We start from the raw sequence: 16,017 nt of genomic DNA, 5'->3' as shown, positions 1-16,017 counted from the left end.
CGAGTCCTTTTGCATTTCCCTCCTCTGCCTTTTCACATTCCCTCTCGTGTCTGCCCTGCCCCTCCCCCCCCCCCCCCCCTTCTTATGAGTCCTCTCCCTTCTTTGGTTCCCTGTCCTTTCGTTTTTCCTCTCCTCCCTCCTTGTTTTCCCCCCATCTGTCCAGGTCCCCCCCCCCCCATCTGCCCTCGGCTATGGTGTGTTATCTTTGTGCCGACATTTTAGTGCAGTGTTTACAGTGAGTGTTCTGTGTTGTTGTCTTCTCCGAAGTGTTGCAAACGGACATCATACTGTCGCTGGGTGTTTCTTTATATCTCTTGCGAACAGAAACCAGACTGTCGCCATGTTTTTTAATTGTCTGTCTACTATGTTACCTGTCTGCTTCCTGTGTATTTTATTAGCTTTCCCAACCCCTTGCTTTATGTTTTAACTTTCCACAATTTTCCGCCGTTTTGCAATTTCAGTCACCGTTTTACCGCCTGCTTTTATTGTAATTATCTTCTTCTCACATTTTAAAAAGTCTGTAGGCTGCAGAGCAACGTAATAAGCTGCTGCCAGCCCGCCCCCTTTGGGGGGAATCGAAATACAATAAAGAAAAAAAAAAAAAAAACAGAAACACATCAGTGCAGCCGATCTGCTTTCATGGCGAATACAGACGTGAACGGACGACGTGTTTTGTAAACTCCGTCCAGTGTGTCATCAAAATATCCTGAAACTTAGACTGAGTGCTCATTGTCACTTCACAGCAAGAAGGATTAGCTGCAGGGGAAGCAGCTCGCCACATTCTGCTGTTACTGGTTCTCTGCTGACAACTCAATACTCCCCGTTATAACACCCCAACGACCCCCTTAAAGTGAATTAAGAGAGAATATCATAATATGAAATAGGGAAGAGTTATCTTGGCAAATACAACATCTTTGCCGATAAGCTAAGACCAAGAAGTTTTGATACAACAACATTATACATCACTGGGAATTTTTGTTATGAAAAGAGGAGGAAGAAACCTCAGATTTAATTAATGGACAAATATCCAAGTGATAACTGCAATTAATATCTTGAAAGCTAAGTCCAAGGTGATGTTAGTCAGAGATAACTTTTATGTGGAAGAGAGTTGTAAGCGCAACGAAGAAATGCAATGCGCCTACAATACTCTTTCACAGAAGAAGTCACTTGCTGGCTCTCGTCCTGTCAAGACGTGCGAGAACAATTCTTGTCTTAGTTATTGAGAGTACGGAACGCGACGAGATTGTTTTGCGTTCAGAAGTGTTTCTTGCGTGACGTGATTCACGAACTTCGGAAACTGATTTTTTAAGCAGAGACAGGAACTGATAGACGCGTTTAACCGTGCATAACGGGTTAATTGAACTTTATTGACGAAACTAGTGAATATTGGACTTGGCTTTCAAATAGTTGGAACTAAAAGAAGAGTGGATAGTATATCAAAGGTCTACACTCGATTAGTCTCGAGTAGGACACAATTACACGACTTCAAGAAGATAATACAATTACGCTGAAGAGTCAAGTTGTCGTAATTGTCAAGAAACTTAATTTTAATAGAACTGACTTTACCAACCAACTGCGTGTGCGTGTGGTGCGAAAGTTATAAAGTATTTAGTGGCCAAGGAAGAATAAACTGTTCGTTCCAAGTGAAATATCAAGCGTGGACTACATTATTAAGTGATTTATTCAATGATTGTTAACCAACGACTGTTCAGCAGGAACAATTTAATGTGAATATCAAAATACCTACCTCATTAACTGAAAAGAGAATGTTACTTTAAATCCGTCTTGATTGCAAATTTAATAAAAAATTTGCAATCAAGACGGATTTAAAGTAACATAAAATCACTGATTGCTGTTATCCCATAAGACATTATGTCTGTTTTTGCAAAGTGAAAAGAGAATTTTTGAACATTTTTTTTAACATTACGGCGTAGATTCACTCAGACGTGATCAGAGAGTATCTGCGGATCTCGCTTCATACAGGTTCAACAACTCCATAGCAACGAGCCAACAACGTACGAGAAGACTGATAATTACAGTGTGTCCTCGCAATTGGTGGTGTGTACGATGCGGAAGAGATAAGCTTTAACAACTACTGCATATCCGGCCAATGAATCATTCAATCTTAAATCAGAAGAAGCATCCATTGTACGAGTTCGCATTTCTGTCTCCCGTTCACCAACGGGGACCTACGTCATCGCTCATCGTGCCTCAACTCCACTACGAGAGCTGTGGCAGTAGCAGCTCCACGGCGTCGACAATATCAGCACGCGGTTGGAGTGCGGGGACACCACACACCGTACCTTTTTTATGGTCGGTTCCCCTCTCGTGACATCTAGCGCTCAATTTCATATGGGTGTCCGGATACTTTTGATCGGGTAGTGTACCCCGAGGAGAATGTAACATAACTGCATACTACCTCTTTTTTGCAGGGTTCTGGCAGGATTGTGTTGGCACTTCAGTTTGTGCAGTAGGAGTCCACAACGAACAACAGTACAAACTTGTCAATATCAATGAAATTCTCCAACAGCCATGTAACTGTTGATAGCAGGTCTTCGAATGAAGCACTAGTGAAGCAGTTGCATTCACGACATCCAGAGATATATGGCATTATATGACATATTCGTTTATTTGGACTGATGCATATGGGGCCTGAAGACGGCATAGTGGATTGCCGAAACTGGTAGCCTTCAGAATAAAATAACATCTCAGTGACACGGCAGTTGGAGAATTTCTTTGATATTGACAATTATTTAAGCAGCCGATGTCCCCTGGCCATGATGGAACAGTATATAACAGTACAAACCTCTCAGTATTGTGGAGCGCCAAGTAGAAGTTTGGAAAGGGAACACGTAGCATTGAATCTGGATTAGTGACGTGTATTCTCTTTACCAGCAAGTGTAGTATTTGTCTGATGCGTGACGATCATGGTAGACAAGCGTGGAGACAGCGAGGTGCGAAGGTTCGTCTCAAGCATGCAATATGCATCAACATTTACATACCTCTCAGCAGCCCACGGTGTGGTGCATGGTGGATATCTATGTTGTACCAGTGCTAGTCATTTCCTTTCCTGTTCCACTCGTACATGGGCTTAGGGAGAAACTACTGTCTGCACGCCTCTGTACAAGCCGTAATTCTCTTCTACGTACGTTGGAGGTAGCAGCATCGTTATGCAGCGAGTCACAATTGCCGGTTCTCTAAATTTTCTTAACAGTGTTTCGTGAAAAGAACGTCATCTTCCCTCCAGGTATTCAACGAGTGAGGTGGTGCATTGGTTGGTGCTCTGCACTGCGATTCTGGATAACTAGGGGTCAGTTCCCCATTCGGCAATCTAGATTTCCGTAAATTGCTTAAGGCAAATACCGGCATGGTTCGCCTGACAGGTCACGGCCAATTTTCTTCTGTCCATAACTAATCCAAGCTTTTGCTCCCGTTTTCATGACCGTGATGTCGACTGGGCGTTAAACACTAATTTTCCATCTTTTGCAGAAACTCTCATTTGAGTTCACAGACGATTTCCCCAGTATTCGCATGCTGATCAAAGCTATCGGTAACAAAGCTAGCAGCATTCCTCTGAATTGCTTCAATATATCGCTTTAATCCGACCTGGCGGGGATCCCAAACACTCGAGCAGTTCTCAAGAATGGCCCACAATAGTATTCAACACGCGGTCTCCCTTAAAAATGAGTTACACTTTCCTAAAACTGTCCCAATAAACCGAAGTCCACCATTCGGCTTCCCTACTACCGTCATTACTTACTTGTTCAATGCTATATCGGTTTACTACATTACGCCCAGATATTTAATAGACGTGACTGTGTCAAGAGGCACACCACTAATACTGCATTCTAACATAACGGTATTAGTTTTCGTACTCATTCAGATTAAGTGACATTTTGCTGCATTCAGGGAAGCTGCTATTCACCGCACCAAATATAAATTCTGTATAAGCCATTCTGTGTCCTTCTGCAGTCACTCAGCGACGACATTTTCGCGTCACTCCTGATCATACTCTTAGGTGAATAGCTCGCCGTCCAGTGGAAGGTACAAAATTCTACCATTTAAGAAGTATTAGAGCCAGTGACGTATCTGGGAACACATTCCGAGTGCGCTCTCAACATGGAAGTGGGCTAGTCATGCTTTTCATCGGTGTCGTGTTTGGCTATCAGACACATGTCTTCGCTGTCGAGTGTAATGTGAGGTCTGGCTGCACATGCTTCTATAGCATTCTGCAACATAGTGTCCAGCCATACATGAAAATTCGGCGATGACTTCATCTCTCACGGTGATCATACCCCAGCGTACTGTCCCCACCTCGGGAACACCTTCCTGGAGAAGATAGCAATCAACCGAATGGAATAGCGTGCAGTATCTCTGACGTAACTGATTTTGTATGGGTCCAGCTAAGACTTGTCGTTCGTTATGATAGGAATCCTTATTCTTCAGTTTCATAAGATTTCCCTTTTCCTTTTTAGAGTAAGAACGCATTCAAAAAAATGGTTCAAATGGCTCTGAACACTATGGGACTTAACATCTATGGTCATCAGTCCCCTAGAACTTAGAACTACTTAAACCTAACTAACCTAAGGACATTACACAACACCCAGCCATCACGAGGCAGAGAAAATCCCTGACCCCGCCGGGAATCGAACCCGGGAACCCGGGCGTGGGAAGCGAGAACGCTACCGCACGACCACGAGATGCGGGCAAGAACGCATTCGTTCGCAGCTATGCAGGTGATGCAAACAATGTTCTTAATCAATTTCTGTCGATTGACCCACCTCCTGATAGACTGTGGAGACGCATTTGGGTTGATCCAAGAACTGGCGCACATCATGGTGCTCAAAAATGGTAGGCGGAAAAATATGCTTACTTTTCGGATACTTATTCTCGTCAACAAGTGGAAAGGACACGGCTGCAACTTTCGTCTTTACCAACTCACAAGACAATATGGAAGGCCTTGAACTCTCACCAGGTGTTGGGTTCCTTTTTTTTCAGAGGCCGGCGCCGACAGCTATCCCTGCTCTGATGTTTACGCTGGTCCTCAGGCGTTCTCGGAGCCTGAGACGCAAGCTCTCAGAGACTACATCCTGGCCAACGCCGACCGCATCAAACTTTACCTAACGTTCCATAGCTACGGACCCGTAAGTAAATAATACAGTATTATTTAGGTATTGTTGTACTGGGTCGGTGCCTAAGTTCGTAGCTACGGTCCTAGCTTTTTTCCATAATCTTAATAAACACAACAGATACACATAATAGAGACTTTAGTCAGCAATATTATAGTCCCCTCCACTGTTTACAACAGTCTGCCAACGCTGGGGCAGCTTTTCGATTCCACGATGTGGAAATCGCATGGTTTTGAGGCGAAGAACTCGTCGAGACACGTTCGAACGCATTTTCATGCGGAAAGGAAGTTCGTTGAAGCTTGTTCGGTCGAGAACGGAAAAGGTGAAAATGTGAGAACGTAAGATCAGGCGAATAAGGTGGACGCGAAATGAATTCCAAACATAGAACGTGGGTGTGCGTTATTGTGGAGTAGCATCGCTTCAGGCAGTTTTTCTAGTTGTTGTTCTTGGTTTTTATGAGCAAGACGTCTCTGGTGCTGACAGTAAATGTCAACAGTGATGAAACTTCCTGGCAGATTAAAAGGGTGTGCCGGACCGAGACTCGAACTCGGGACCTTTGCCTTTCGCGGGCAAGTGCTCAAGTGCAAGTCCCGAGTTCGAGTCTCGGTCCGGCACACAGTTTTAATCTGCCAGGAAGTTTCATATCAGCGCACACTCCGCTGTAGAGTGAAAATTTCATTCTGTCAACAGTGATGGTTACACCTCAGGATAATTCGTAGCATATCATACCATCGCTGTTCTACCGGTTGCACAACATTGCCATTCGTGGATGATGGAGATGCTGCTTTGCTTAGGCTCAACCATTCCTTCATTCTCGTCACCAGTAACGATACTGGATAGGAATGGTCGATGTTGTTCACGAGCCAACTGATGATGGGCAAGCAGAGACGCACGTATGATTACCCGCTTTTTGTTATTTTGGCTAGACCATGCAGTACCCAAACACCAGATTTTTAAACCTTCCCTATCGCATGCAAATGTCACACGGTGGTGGAGTAATAACATATCATCACATCTGTCAGTTCTCGGTACACTGACCTGGCTCATTGTGGATTCATGCCTTTGAGCGATATCCATCAAACCCCCAAGATCTCCCTGAATGTTGACAGTCACTAATATCAAAACGATCATCCTTAAAAGGAGAAAACCATTTTCTTACCGAACTCTGTCCAATGACATTATTCCTATATACTGCGCGTATGTTCCTGGATGTCTTCACTGGTACCTCCTCTTTACTGAACTCATACAGAAGAATATGTCGGAAATGTTTCGATTTCTCCACTTGGAACACCACAGATCCACTCTCTATATCCGACAGAGGTGAAGAAGCGCGATAAACTAGCGTGGAAAGTGGCATTTAACCAGTCTTCGTACTGAAAATCACAATGACAACAAAAACAACAACAACAATAACAACTGGATACTAGCTAAAAGTTTCTGAAGATTAAGCTTCTTGCATCTATTTTCATTTTTTTTTTTGTTATAGTCACCAGTCTTCTGACTGGTTTGATGCGACCCACCACACATTCCTCTCCATTCCTTCATCTCAGAGTAGCACTTGCAACCCACGTTCTCAAATATTTGCTGGATGTATTCCAATGTCTGTTTTCCTCTACAGTTTTCAACGTCCACAGTTTTTATTATCTACAGTTCCCTCTAGTACCATGCAAGTTATTCCATTATGTCTAAACAGATGTCCTAGCAACCTGTCTCTTCTTCTTGTCAGTGTTTTCCCCATATTCCTTTCCTCAGCTCATTCCTTACCTTATCAGTCTACCAAATTTTCAGCATTCATCTGCGGCATCACACTCAAATTCTTCGAATCTCTTCTGCTCCGGTTTGTCCATAAGTCCATATCTCATTACCGTACAATGCTGTGCTCCAAACGTACATTCACAGGAATTTCTTCCTCAGATTGACGTCTATGTTTGATACTAGCAGATTTCTCTTCGCCAGGAATTTCCTTTCTGCCAGTGCCAGTTTGCTTTTGATGTCCTCCTTGTTCGCCCATCATTGTTTATTTTAGTACCTAATTAATAGAATTCCTTAATTTCATCCACTTCGTGACCATTTATCCCGATGTTAAGTTTCTCGTTGTTCTCACTGCTGCTACTTCTCATTATTTTCGTCTGTCTTCGATTTTCTCTCAATCCATACTATGGATTCATTAGACTGTTCATTCCATTCTCCAGATCCTGTAATTTCACTCAGGATAGCAATGTCGCCAGCGTATAGTATCATTGATGACTTTTCAACTTGGATTTTAATTCCACTGCTGAACCTTACTTTCTTCATTGCTTCTTCCTTGTACAGATTCAGACTGAACAGTATGGGCGAAAGACTACATATAATTTTTAATCGGAACCCTCCTTTCTTGGTATTCCACTCTTATTATTCCCTCTTGGTTCTTGTACACGTTATACATTACCCGTCTCTCCCTATGGCTTACCCCTATTTTCCTGAGAATTTCGAACATCTTGCACCATTTTTCGCTTTTTCCATGTCGAGAAATCCTAAGAACGTGTCTTGATTTTTCTTTAGCCTTGCTTCCACTATCAGCTGCAACATTAGAATTGCCTCTCTGGTGCCTTTACCTTTCCTAAAGCCAAACTTATCGTCACCTAACACACCCTCAATTTTCTTTTCTATTCTTCAGTTTATCATTCTTATCAGCAACTTGGATGCATGTGCTGATAAGCTGATTGTACGATAACTCTCGCACTTGTCAGCTCTTGCACTCTTCGGAATTGTGTGTGTGATATTTTTCCGAAAGTCAGATGGCAAGTCGCCAGACTCACACATTCTACACACCAACGTGAATAGTCGTTTTGTTGTCTCTTTCCCCAATGATTTTAGAAATTCTGATGGAATGTTATCTATCCCTTCTGCCTTATTTGATCTTAAGTCTTATAAAGTTCTTTTAAATTCTGATTCTGATACTGGATCCCCTATCTCTTCTGAATCGACTCCTATTTCTTCTTGTATCACATCAGACAAATCCTCCCCTTCATGGAAGCGTTCAGTGTACTCTTTGCACCTATTCACTCTCTCCTGTGCATTTAACGGAGGAATTCCTTTTGAAGTCTTAGTGTTACCACCCTTGCTTTTAATTTCACCGAATGTTGTTTTGACTTTCCTATATGCTGAGTCAGTTCTTCCGACAATAATTTCTAATTCGATTTCTGCACATTTCTGATGCAGCCTTTCCGCCATAGCTTCCCTGCACTTTCTGTTTATTTCATTCCTCAGGGACTTGTATTTCTGTACTCCTGAATTTTTTTGTACTTTCCTCTTTCATCGATCTACTGAAGAATTTCTTCTGTTTCCCATGGTTTCTTCGCAGTTACCTTCGTTGTACCTATGTTTTCTTTTCCAATTTCTGTGATTGTCCTTTTTAGAGAGACCCACTCCTCTTCAACAGTACTGCTTACTGAGCTATTCCTTATTGCAGTATCAGTAGTCTTAGAGAACTTCAAGCACATTTCATCACTTGTTAGTGTTTCCGTCTCCCACTTCTTTGCGTATTGATTCTTCCTGACTAATCTCTTAAACTCCAGCCTACTATTCACCACTACTGCATTGTGGTATGAGTCTGTACCTGCTCGTGGGTATGCCGTACAATCGAGTTTCTGATTTATGACTCTCTGCCTGACCATGATGCAATGTAACTGAAATCTTCCCGTATCTACCGGCCTTTTACATGCTTACCTTCTCCTCTTGTGATTCTTGAACAGAGTATTCGCTATTACTAGCTGAAATTCATTACAGAACTCAATCAGTCTTTCTCCTCTCTCATTCCTATTACTGAGTCCACGTTCTCCTATAACCCTTTCTTCTACTTCTTTCCTTACAATCGCATTCCAGTCCCCCGTGTTTATTAGATTTTCTCCGCCCTTTATGTACTGCATTACCTGTTCATTATCCCAGTACACTTACTCTTTCTCTTCAGCTTCAGCTTGAGACGTCGGAATATATACCTGAACTATCGTTGTCGGTGTTGGTTTGCTGTTGATTCTGATGAGAACAACCCTATCACTGGATAAGTCACAGGAACACACTTTCTGCCCTGCCTTCCTATACATAACGGATTGTACTCCCATTATACCATTTTCTGCTGCTGCTGAAGTTATGCTGTGCTCATCTGACCAGAAATCCTTATCTTCATTCCATTTCACATCACTGAACCCCACTATATCTACTTTGAGCCTTTGCATTTCCCTTTTCTAATTTTGTATCTTCGCTACCACATTCAAGCTTCTGACGTTCAACACCCCAACTGACAAAATGTTATCCTTTCGTTGGTTATTTAATCTTTTTCTCATGTTCACCTTCCCCGTGGCAGTCTCCTCCTAGAGATCCGAATGGGGGACTAGTACAGAATCTTTCGCCAATGTAGAGGTCATTCTGGCACTTTTTCAATTACAGGTCATATGTTCTGTGGATGCACGTGATGTGGTTTCCATTGCCTTCTGCATCCTAATGCCGTTGATCATTGCTGATTCTTCCACCTTTAAGATCAGTTTCCCACCCCAAGAGTAAGAGAGTGCTCTGAAACTCTGTCCGCTCCTCCGTCCTCTTTGACAAGGCCGTTGGCACAATGAGAGTGACTTCTTATACCGGAAGCCTTCGCTCGTCAGTGGTGATTGCTATTCAAAATTTAAGCGGTGACGGGTTTCGAACTGGATCCAAGCACGTTTTATTACTGATCGAAGACGCTATTTTTAGACCATGGGTGCGCACTTGTATTTTCATATTAACCCCCCAAAAAACTAAAAAGATTTGAACGGAAGTGATATGTACCTTTATTCGTGAAGTGATTTTTTCCTCACTATCAGCTATTTTTTTCTTTTTTTTAGTATTTTCAGATCACAATTCACTTTAGTTTTACCCATGTGATTTTAGATGTGATTGTAGATAATATGTGCTGAGCACAAGTATACTGCTGAATTCACTTTAGTTTTGTCCACGTGATTTTAGATGTGATTGTCGATAATGTGTGCTGAGCACAAATATATAGCTGAACGATTTTCCTATCAAAACCGTGTCATGTTCTATTACCAGTTAATAAATTCAGTATGATGTGAATAGCATGTCTGTAATCTCTTTCCAGTACATACTCTACCCGTAGGGTTACACTAGCGAACTGCCTGACGACTGGGAAACTTTGGTAAGCCCTCTTTTCTACTTTCTGTTCTCTTTAAATCATAGGTCATCTTCACTGTGTGGTTCTATCACTCTGAGTGGGGAAGCGTTCAATGTTACTAATGATTCTGTTTCCACGCCACCTCAGGATGCCTTGGCACAACAAGCGAACGCCGCCCAGGAAGCAGCCGGCGGTCCCAGGTACACCATTGGCAGCTCTACAAACGTCTTGTGTAAGTACTGATCTCGTGTTCACTTACTCTCATGAAACGGGAGCTGTAAGTGGGTAAATGATCTTTCCTGCATCATCTGCAACGCGCTGTTTGTGCTACGAAAATGTAACCATTGTTGGCGCATTGTTGTCCGGCAATCCCATCCCCCGCTGTCCCTTTGCCCCTCACTGAATCTTCGTGGTGTGGACTCAACTAGTCGTTGGAAGCCCCCTGCAGAAATATCAAGCCATGCTGCCTTTATAGGTGTTCACAATTGCAGAAATGTTGGCGGTGCTGGATTTTTTGCATGAACTGACTTGTCCATTATGTCCCATAGATGTTCGACGGGATTCACGTCGGGCCATTTGGGTGGCCAGGTTATTCGCTCGCATTGTCGAGAATGTTCTTGAAACCAATCGTGAACAACTGTGACACGATGACATAGCGCATTGTCATCCATAAAAATTCCATCGTTGTTTGGGAACAATACACATGCACAGCCCACTCCATTATGGGGCCACCACCAGCTTGCACAGTGTCTTGGTGACAACTTGGGTCCATGGTTTCGTGGGTTCTACCCGACTCAGGAAACGTACCACTATCATTTACCACTTGAAATTGAGAATCACCTGATCAGGCCACGGTTTTACATCGTCTAGGGTCCAACCGATATGGTCACGAGCCCAGGATAGGCGTTGCAGGAGATGTGCTGTTAGCAAAGGCACTCATGTCGGTTGTTTGCTGCCATAGCTCATTAACGACACATTTCCTAACTGATACGTTCGTCGTACATTCGACATTGATTTCTGCGGCTATTTCACGCTGTGTTGCTTTTCCCTTGGTGCTGACAATACTACGCAAACGCCGCTGCTCTCGGTCGTTAAGTGAAGCCCGTCGACCACTGCGTTGTTCGTGGTGAGAAGTAATGCCTGAATTATATTATCGTCGACACATTCTTGACACAGTGAATCTCATAATACTGTATTCCTTAACGAATGCCGTAATGGAACGTCCCATGAGTCTAGTTCCAACTACAGTTCTGCCTTCAAAGTCTGTTAATTCCCGTCGTGCGGCCATAATCACATTACGAAAGTATCGCGTGACTCAGCTGAGTACAAGTGACAGCTCGGCCAAAGCACTGCCCGTTTATACGTTGCGTACCCGATACCACCGTTATGTGTGTACCTGCATATCGCTGCCCCATAGCTTCTGCCGCCTCAATGTATTGTCTATATAGTGGGTCATTGGTTGGAGTTGGGTGGATAGTTTTGGCATTCCCCACTGAAGATGACGAAATCTAGCTTGATTCCCTGGCCATTATTTCGAATCGTCGTTGAAGCCATGCGGTGAAGGATACATACAAAGTCCTCTGCGATCTGGGAATCCCCGCCATTTCGGGCCGCCCAGCTTGAAGGCAATAACTGGGTCGCTCCAGTCGGCGTCAACACTGGGACGGTTGCAACTCCAACTTCTGTTAGGTTGGCGTCAAGGACCGGAGGTGCATTGTAGTGCATCGACCGAGTTTTTAACTAGGACGGAGAGCAGCTCTCCACACCATTCCGTTGCGGCTGCTAAAGGTGTCGACATCGAGATGTTCATCGTGCAGCAGTTACCGCCATTATGTGGCAAGTGTTGTCTTTCATATCCTCGGGAGCAGCATTGTGTTAACCATCCGCGAGTTGCTCGTAATACTTAGAGCTACGAAGCACGCTGCTACTTTGCTGTCGTTATATTTCCACCGCGAGATACGGACAATGCAAATCGACATTTAGCGTGGTAAGCTTAATAGTCTGACCCCTCTTATTGTTACTCTTCTTGATTCATGGCTAGCTTCTTTGTTGTAGTGACTCAGAATGGTCTTCATACAGAAGACATTATTGTTTCTGTGCACTTTTGTTCTTTTGGGTTGTCCTACATCAAGTCCATTACTAAACTCGCGGCTGCTTTATTGCGAGTGATACATTAAGAAACTTGTGAAGGGGCTGTCTCTTGTTTACATGTCCATTTCTGAATAGATGCATAGCTAGACGATAACTAGCTTCCCTGCTGTATCTGTAATCAGTTCTTTACGAGATGACAAAACACCTGTTTTAAGAAACGAAGTCCGACGCCTGGGACAGGAGATCATCAGGTGAATGATCTTCTAGGAAACAATGATAGTTCGTCAATTACTCCAGACTAACAAGAGGAGATATTACAGAGACCGCACCCACACCTACAGCTATTCTCCCAACCAACCCACTCGCTACAGCTGACATGAACTGCCTGGGAAGACACCACAGAAACCCGCCTTGGAATTCTGTTCATCGGGTTCCTGTTTACAGGTGCAAAGTAATTCGATGCAGCCGTACGGACCAGATGATTAGTCTACGTCTACTGACATACCTACTCCCTAATACAAATACCCCATGATGTGTATTACGAATCGAATCTTAGAGAGATGTTCTATCCACTGATGTGAGTTACTTTTCTATGTGCCTTATAGTTTTCGTGCAGTATCCTTCTAAAACCCTGGAGGCACTAATGAATAACACTGTATGTTATAGATACAAGCAAAGAGCAGAAGAAGAATGGATGAAGAAACATTTGTCAGCTTAGAATTACTTTGACTTATACTACTTGTATTTTCACAAAAATGATACGAAAGTTTCGTTTGTGCAACTGACTCCTTCTAGAGAGTTAACGAAAAGAGAGTCGGGCCAATCGAATGTACACAGACAGAAGAAAAGTCGCAACAACGAGAAAGAGTTGTGCGACATAAAGGGAAGTCGGTAGATGTGTTTCTGCATCTGAAAGATGATGTCTGTTAAATTTCGTGCCAGTGGCGTAAGATTGACGCTTGTAGTGCCACTATGAGGATGCAAATCAGCTTCGCTTTCGCTCACGCTGTAATGGTCGTGAACGTCAGTTAGCTTTGTGACTAGACATGGAGAGTTAATGCTAGTCAGGAATGCCTTTAAGGCGACAAGACGCCATTATGGACAACTCACTATGTTTGAGCGATGTCATCTGATACGGGTACAGGGATTCGAATGTTCCTTTTGCGATATGCAGAAAGACTTGGAAGGACTATAGCCACTATACCTGATTGCTGACAACGCTGATCACGATAATGGTCGGTGGCAAGAAGACCGGACTCTGGACGGTCACGTGGCACTGTTGAGAGCAAGACCACTGTGTTCGGCGTTTGGTTCTCGTGCATCATACTGTGTCTGCAGCGGCAGTGTGAGTAGCAGTCGGCTCCACAGTGACTCAACAAGCTATTACAAATCGGTTACTTCAAGGACAACTTCGAGCCAGACGCCCTGTTGCGCTCAGTCCGCTGACCCCAAACCAGCGCCCTTTGCATCTTCAGTGATGTCAGACGAGAGCTCACTTGAGAGCAGGGTGGGGGTTTGTTGTGTTTTCTAATAGAAGTCGAACCTGCCAGTATGGCCGTCTGTTGGTTAGAAAGAGGCCATTTGAGGGCATGCAGCCAACCCGTCTGTGTGCGAGACACACTGGACCTACACCTGGTGTTATGGTCTTGGGTGCAATTTCGTACGACAGCAGGAACAGTCTCGTACTTATCCCACGTATCCCCACTGCAAATTTGTATATTAACCTTGTGATTCGACCCGTTGTGCTGATATTCATGGCTGGCAGGTGTGGCCTAGCGGCTCTAGGCGCTACAGTCGGAGGTTCGAATCCCGCCTCGGGCATGGATGCGTGTGATGTCCTTAGATTAGTTAGGTTTAAGTAGTTCTAAGTTCTAGGGGACTGACGACCTCAGATGTTAAGTCCCATAGTGCTCAGAGCCATTTGAACCATTTTTTGACATTCATTTAACGTATTCCAGAGGTTTTTTTCCAACAGGATAACTGTCGCCCTCATACCGCTGTTGTAACCGAACATGTTCTACAGAGTGTCGACGTGTTGACTTGTCCTGCTCGACCAGCAGATCTGTCTCCAGTCGAGCACATATGGGACATCGTCGTACCACAACTCCTGCGTCATTCCTTCCAGCATTAGTCGCCTCCATATTGACCGACGAAGAGCAACAGGGACGGAACTGACATCCGGCACCTGTAAAACATGCTTGCTTTCAAAGTTCTGACGGTTACACCGGTTATTAATGTACCAGCATTTTATATTTGCAGTGGCTTATCTTGCGGTGTTAATCACCTAAGTATGTTACCTAGACAAATTACTCTACAGGGCTATTACAAATGATTGAAGCGATTTCATAAAATCACTGTAGCTCCATTCATTGACATATGGTCACGACATGCTACAGATACGTAGAAAAACTCATAAAGTTTTGTTCGGCTGAAGACGCACTTCAGGTTTCTGCCGCCAGAGCGCTCGAGAGCGCAGTGAGACAAAATGGCGACGGGAGACGAGAAAGCGTATGCCGTGCTTGAAATGCACTCACATCAGTCAGTCATAACAGTGCAACGACACTTCAGGACGAAGTTCAACAAAGATCCACCTACTGCTAACTCCATTCGGCGATGGTATGCGCAGTTTAAAGCTTCTGGATGCCTCTGTAAGGGGAAATCAACGGGTCGGCCTGCAGTGAGCGAAGAAACGGTTGAACGCGTGCGGGCAAGTTTCACGCGTAGCCCGCGGAAGTCGACGAATAAAGCAAGCAGGGAGCTAAACGTACCACAGCCGACGGTTTGGAAAATCTTACGGAAAAGGCTAAAGCAGAAGCCTTACCGTTTCGAACTCATTGATGGGGACATGCTGCGCCGAGTGTGGGAGGAACTTGATTATCGGCTTGATGTCTGCCGAATCACTAAAGGGGCACATATCGAACATTTGTGAATGCCTAAAAAAACTTTTTGAGTTTTTGTATGTGTGTGCAAAGCATTGTGAAAATATCTCAAATAATAAAGTTATTGTAGAGCTGTGAAATCGCTTCAATCATTTGTAGTAACCCTGTACATAAATAATTTTTTGGAGTTGCGACTGTTTTTCCCCGGCATTGTATCATTTTCTTCTGAAATGAATCGGTCGCCAGGCTGTTATACTCTGTTGTATTCAGATTGAAAAATTTCGTCGTTGCTTTCGTGGGTGCAAATTGTTCCATATTTGTTTCCATACTGAATGACACTAACGTCAGGATGTTTTTACAGACGCAGCTGCCGGCGGCAGTGATGACTGGACCAAAGGCGTTGGCGGAGTAGCCCTCTCCTACACCATCGAACTTCCCTATGGCGGCCTGGACGGTTTCGATCCTCCAGCGTCAGACATCCTTAAATTGGTGACGCCATTCTTTGAAGCCGTACGCGTCTATGGGGAATACATTGCTGATAACTATGGATAAAACGAAGGACAAAAAGAATCGCTAATGCTGATCATTTTTATATAATATATGTTTCACTGGAATAAACACAGATTGCTTTGTGCATTTACATTTATGACTATTAGTGCAATTCTGAATAGCAAATCGTTTGTAAACTCCATCCCCTCTCCTAAAATGTAATATGTATTACCACCAATGAATTACTTATTGCAGGATTATAAATACCAGATTCTCTACAAAGACC

The 16,017-nt window shown here is 43.7% G+C and overlaps 1 protein-coding gene across 1 annotated transcript in view; it reads left to right on the top strand.

Moving 5' to 3' along the window:
• Positions 1 to 15,794, top strand: part of LOC124613407 (carboxypeptidase B-like) — a 59,929-nt gene extending 44,135 nt beyond the window's left edge. The window contains 4 exon segments of the mRNA XM_047142111.1: positions 4,999 to 5,144; positions 10,240 to 10,296; positions 10,420 to 10,504; positions 15,604 to 15,794. Coding sequence (XP_046998067.1) covers positions 4,999 to 5,144; positions 10,240 to 10,296; positions 10,420 to 10,504; positions 15,604 to 15,794 — 479 coding nt within the window.
• Positions 15,795 to 16,017: the final 223 nt, after the last annotated feature.

This window comes from Schistocerca americana, chromosome 4 (genome assembly GCF_021461395.2).
Source record: "Schistocerca americana isolate TAMUIC-IGC-003095 chromosome 4, iqSchAmer2.1, whole genome shotgun sequence".
In the NCBI taxonomy this organism is placed as follows: Eukaryota; Metazoa; Arthropoda; class Insecta; order Orthoptera; family Acrididae; genus Schistocerca; species Schistocerca americana.
The sequence above is the reverse complement of the archived record's forward strand: the minus strand, read 5'-3'. Positions and strand labels throughout refer to the sequence as shown.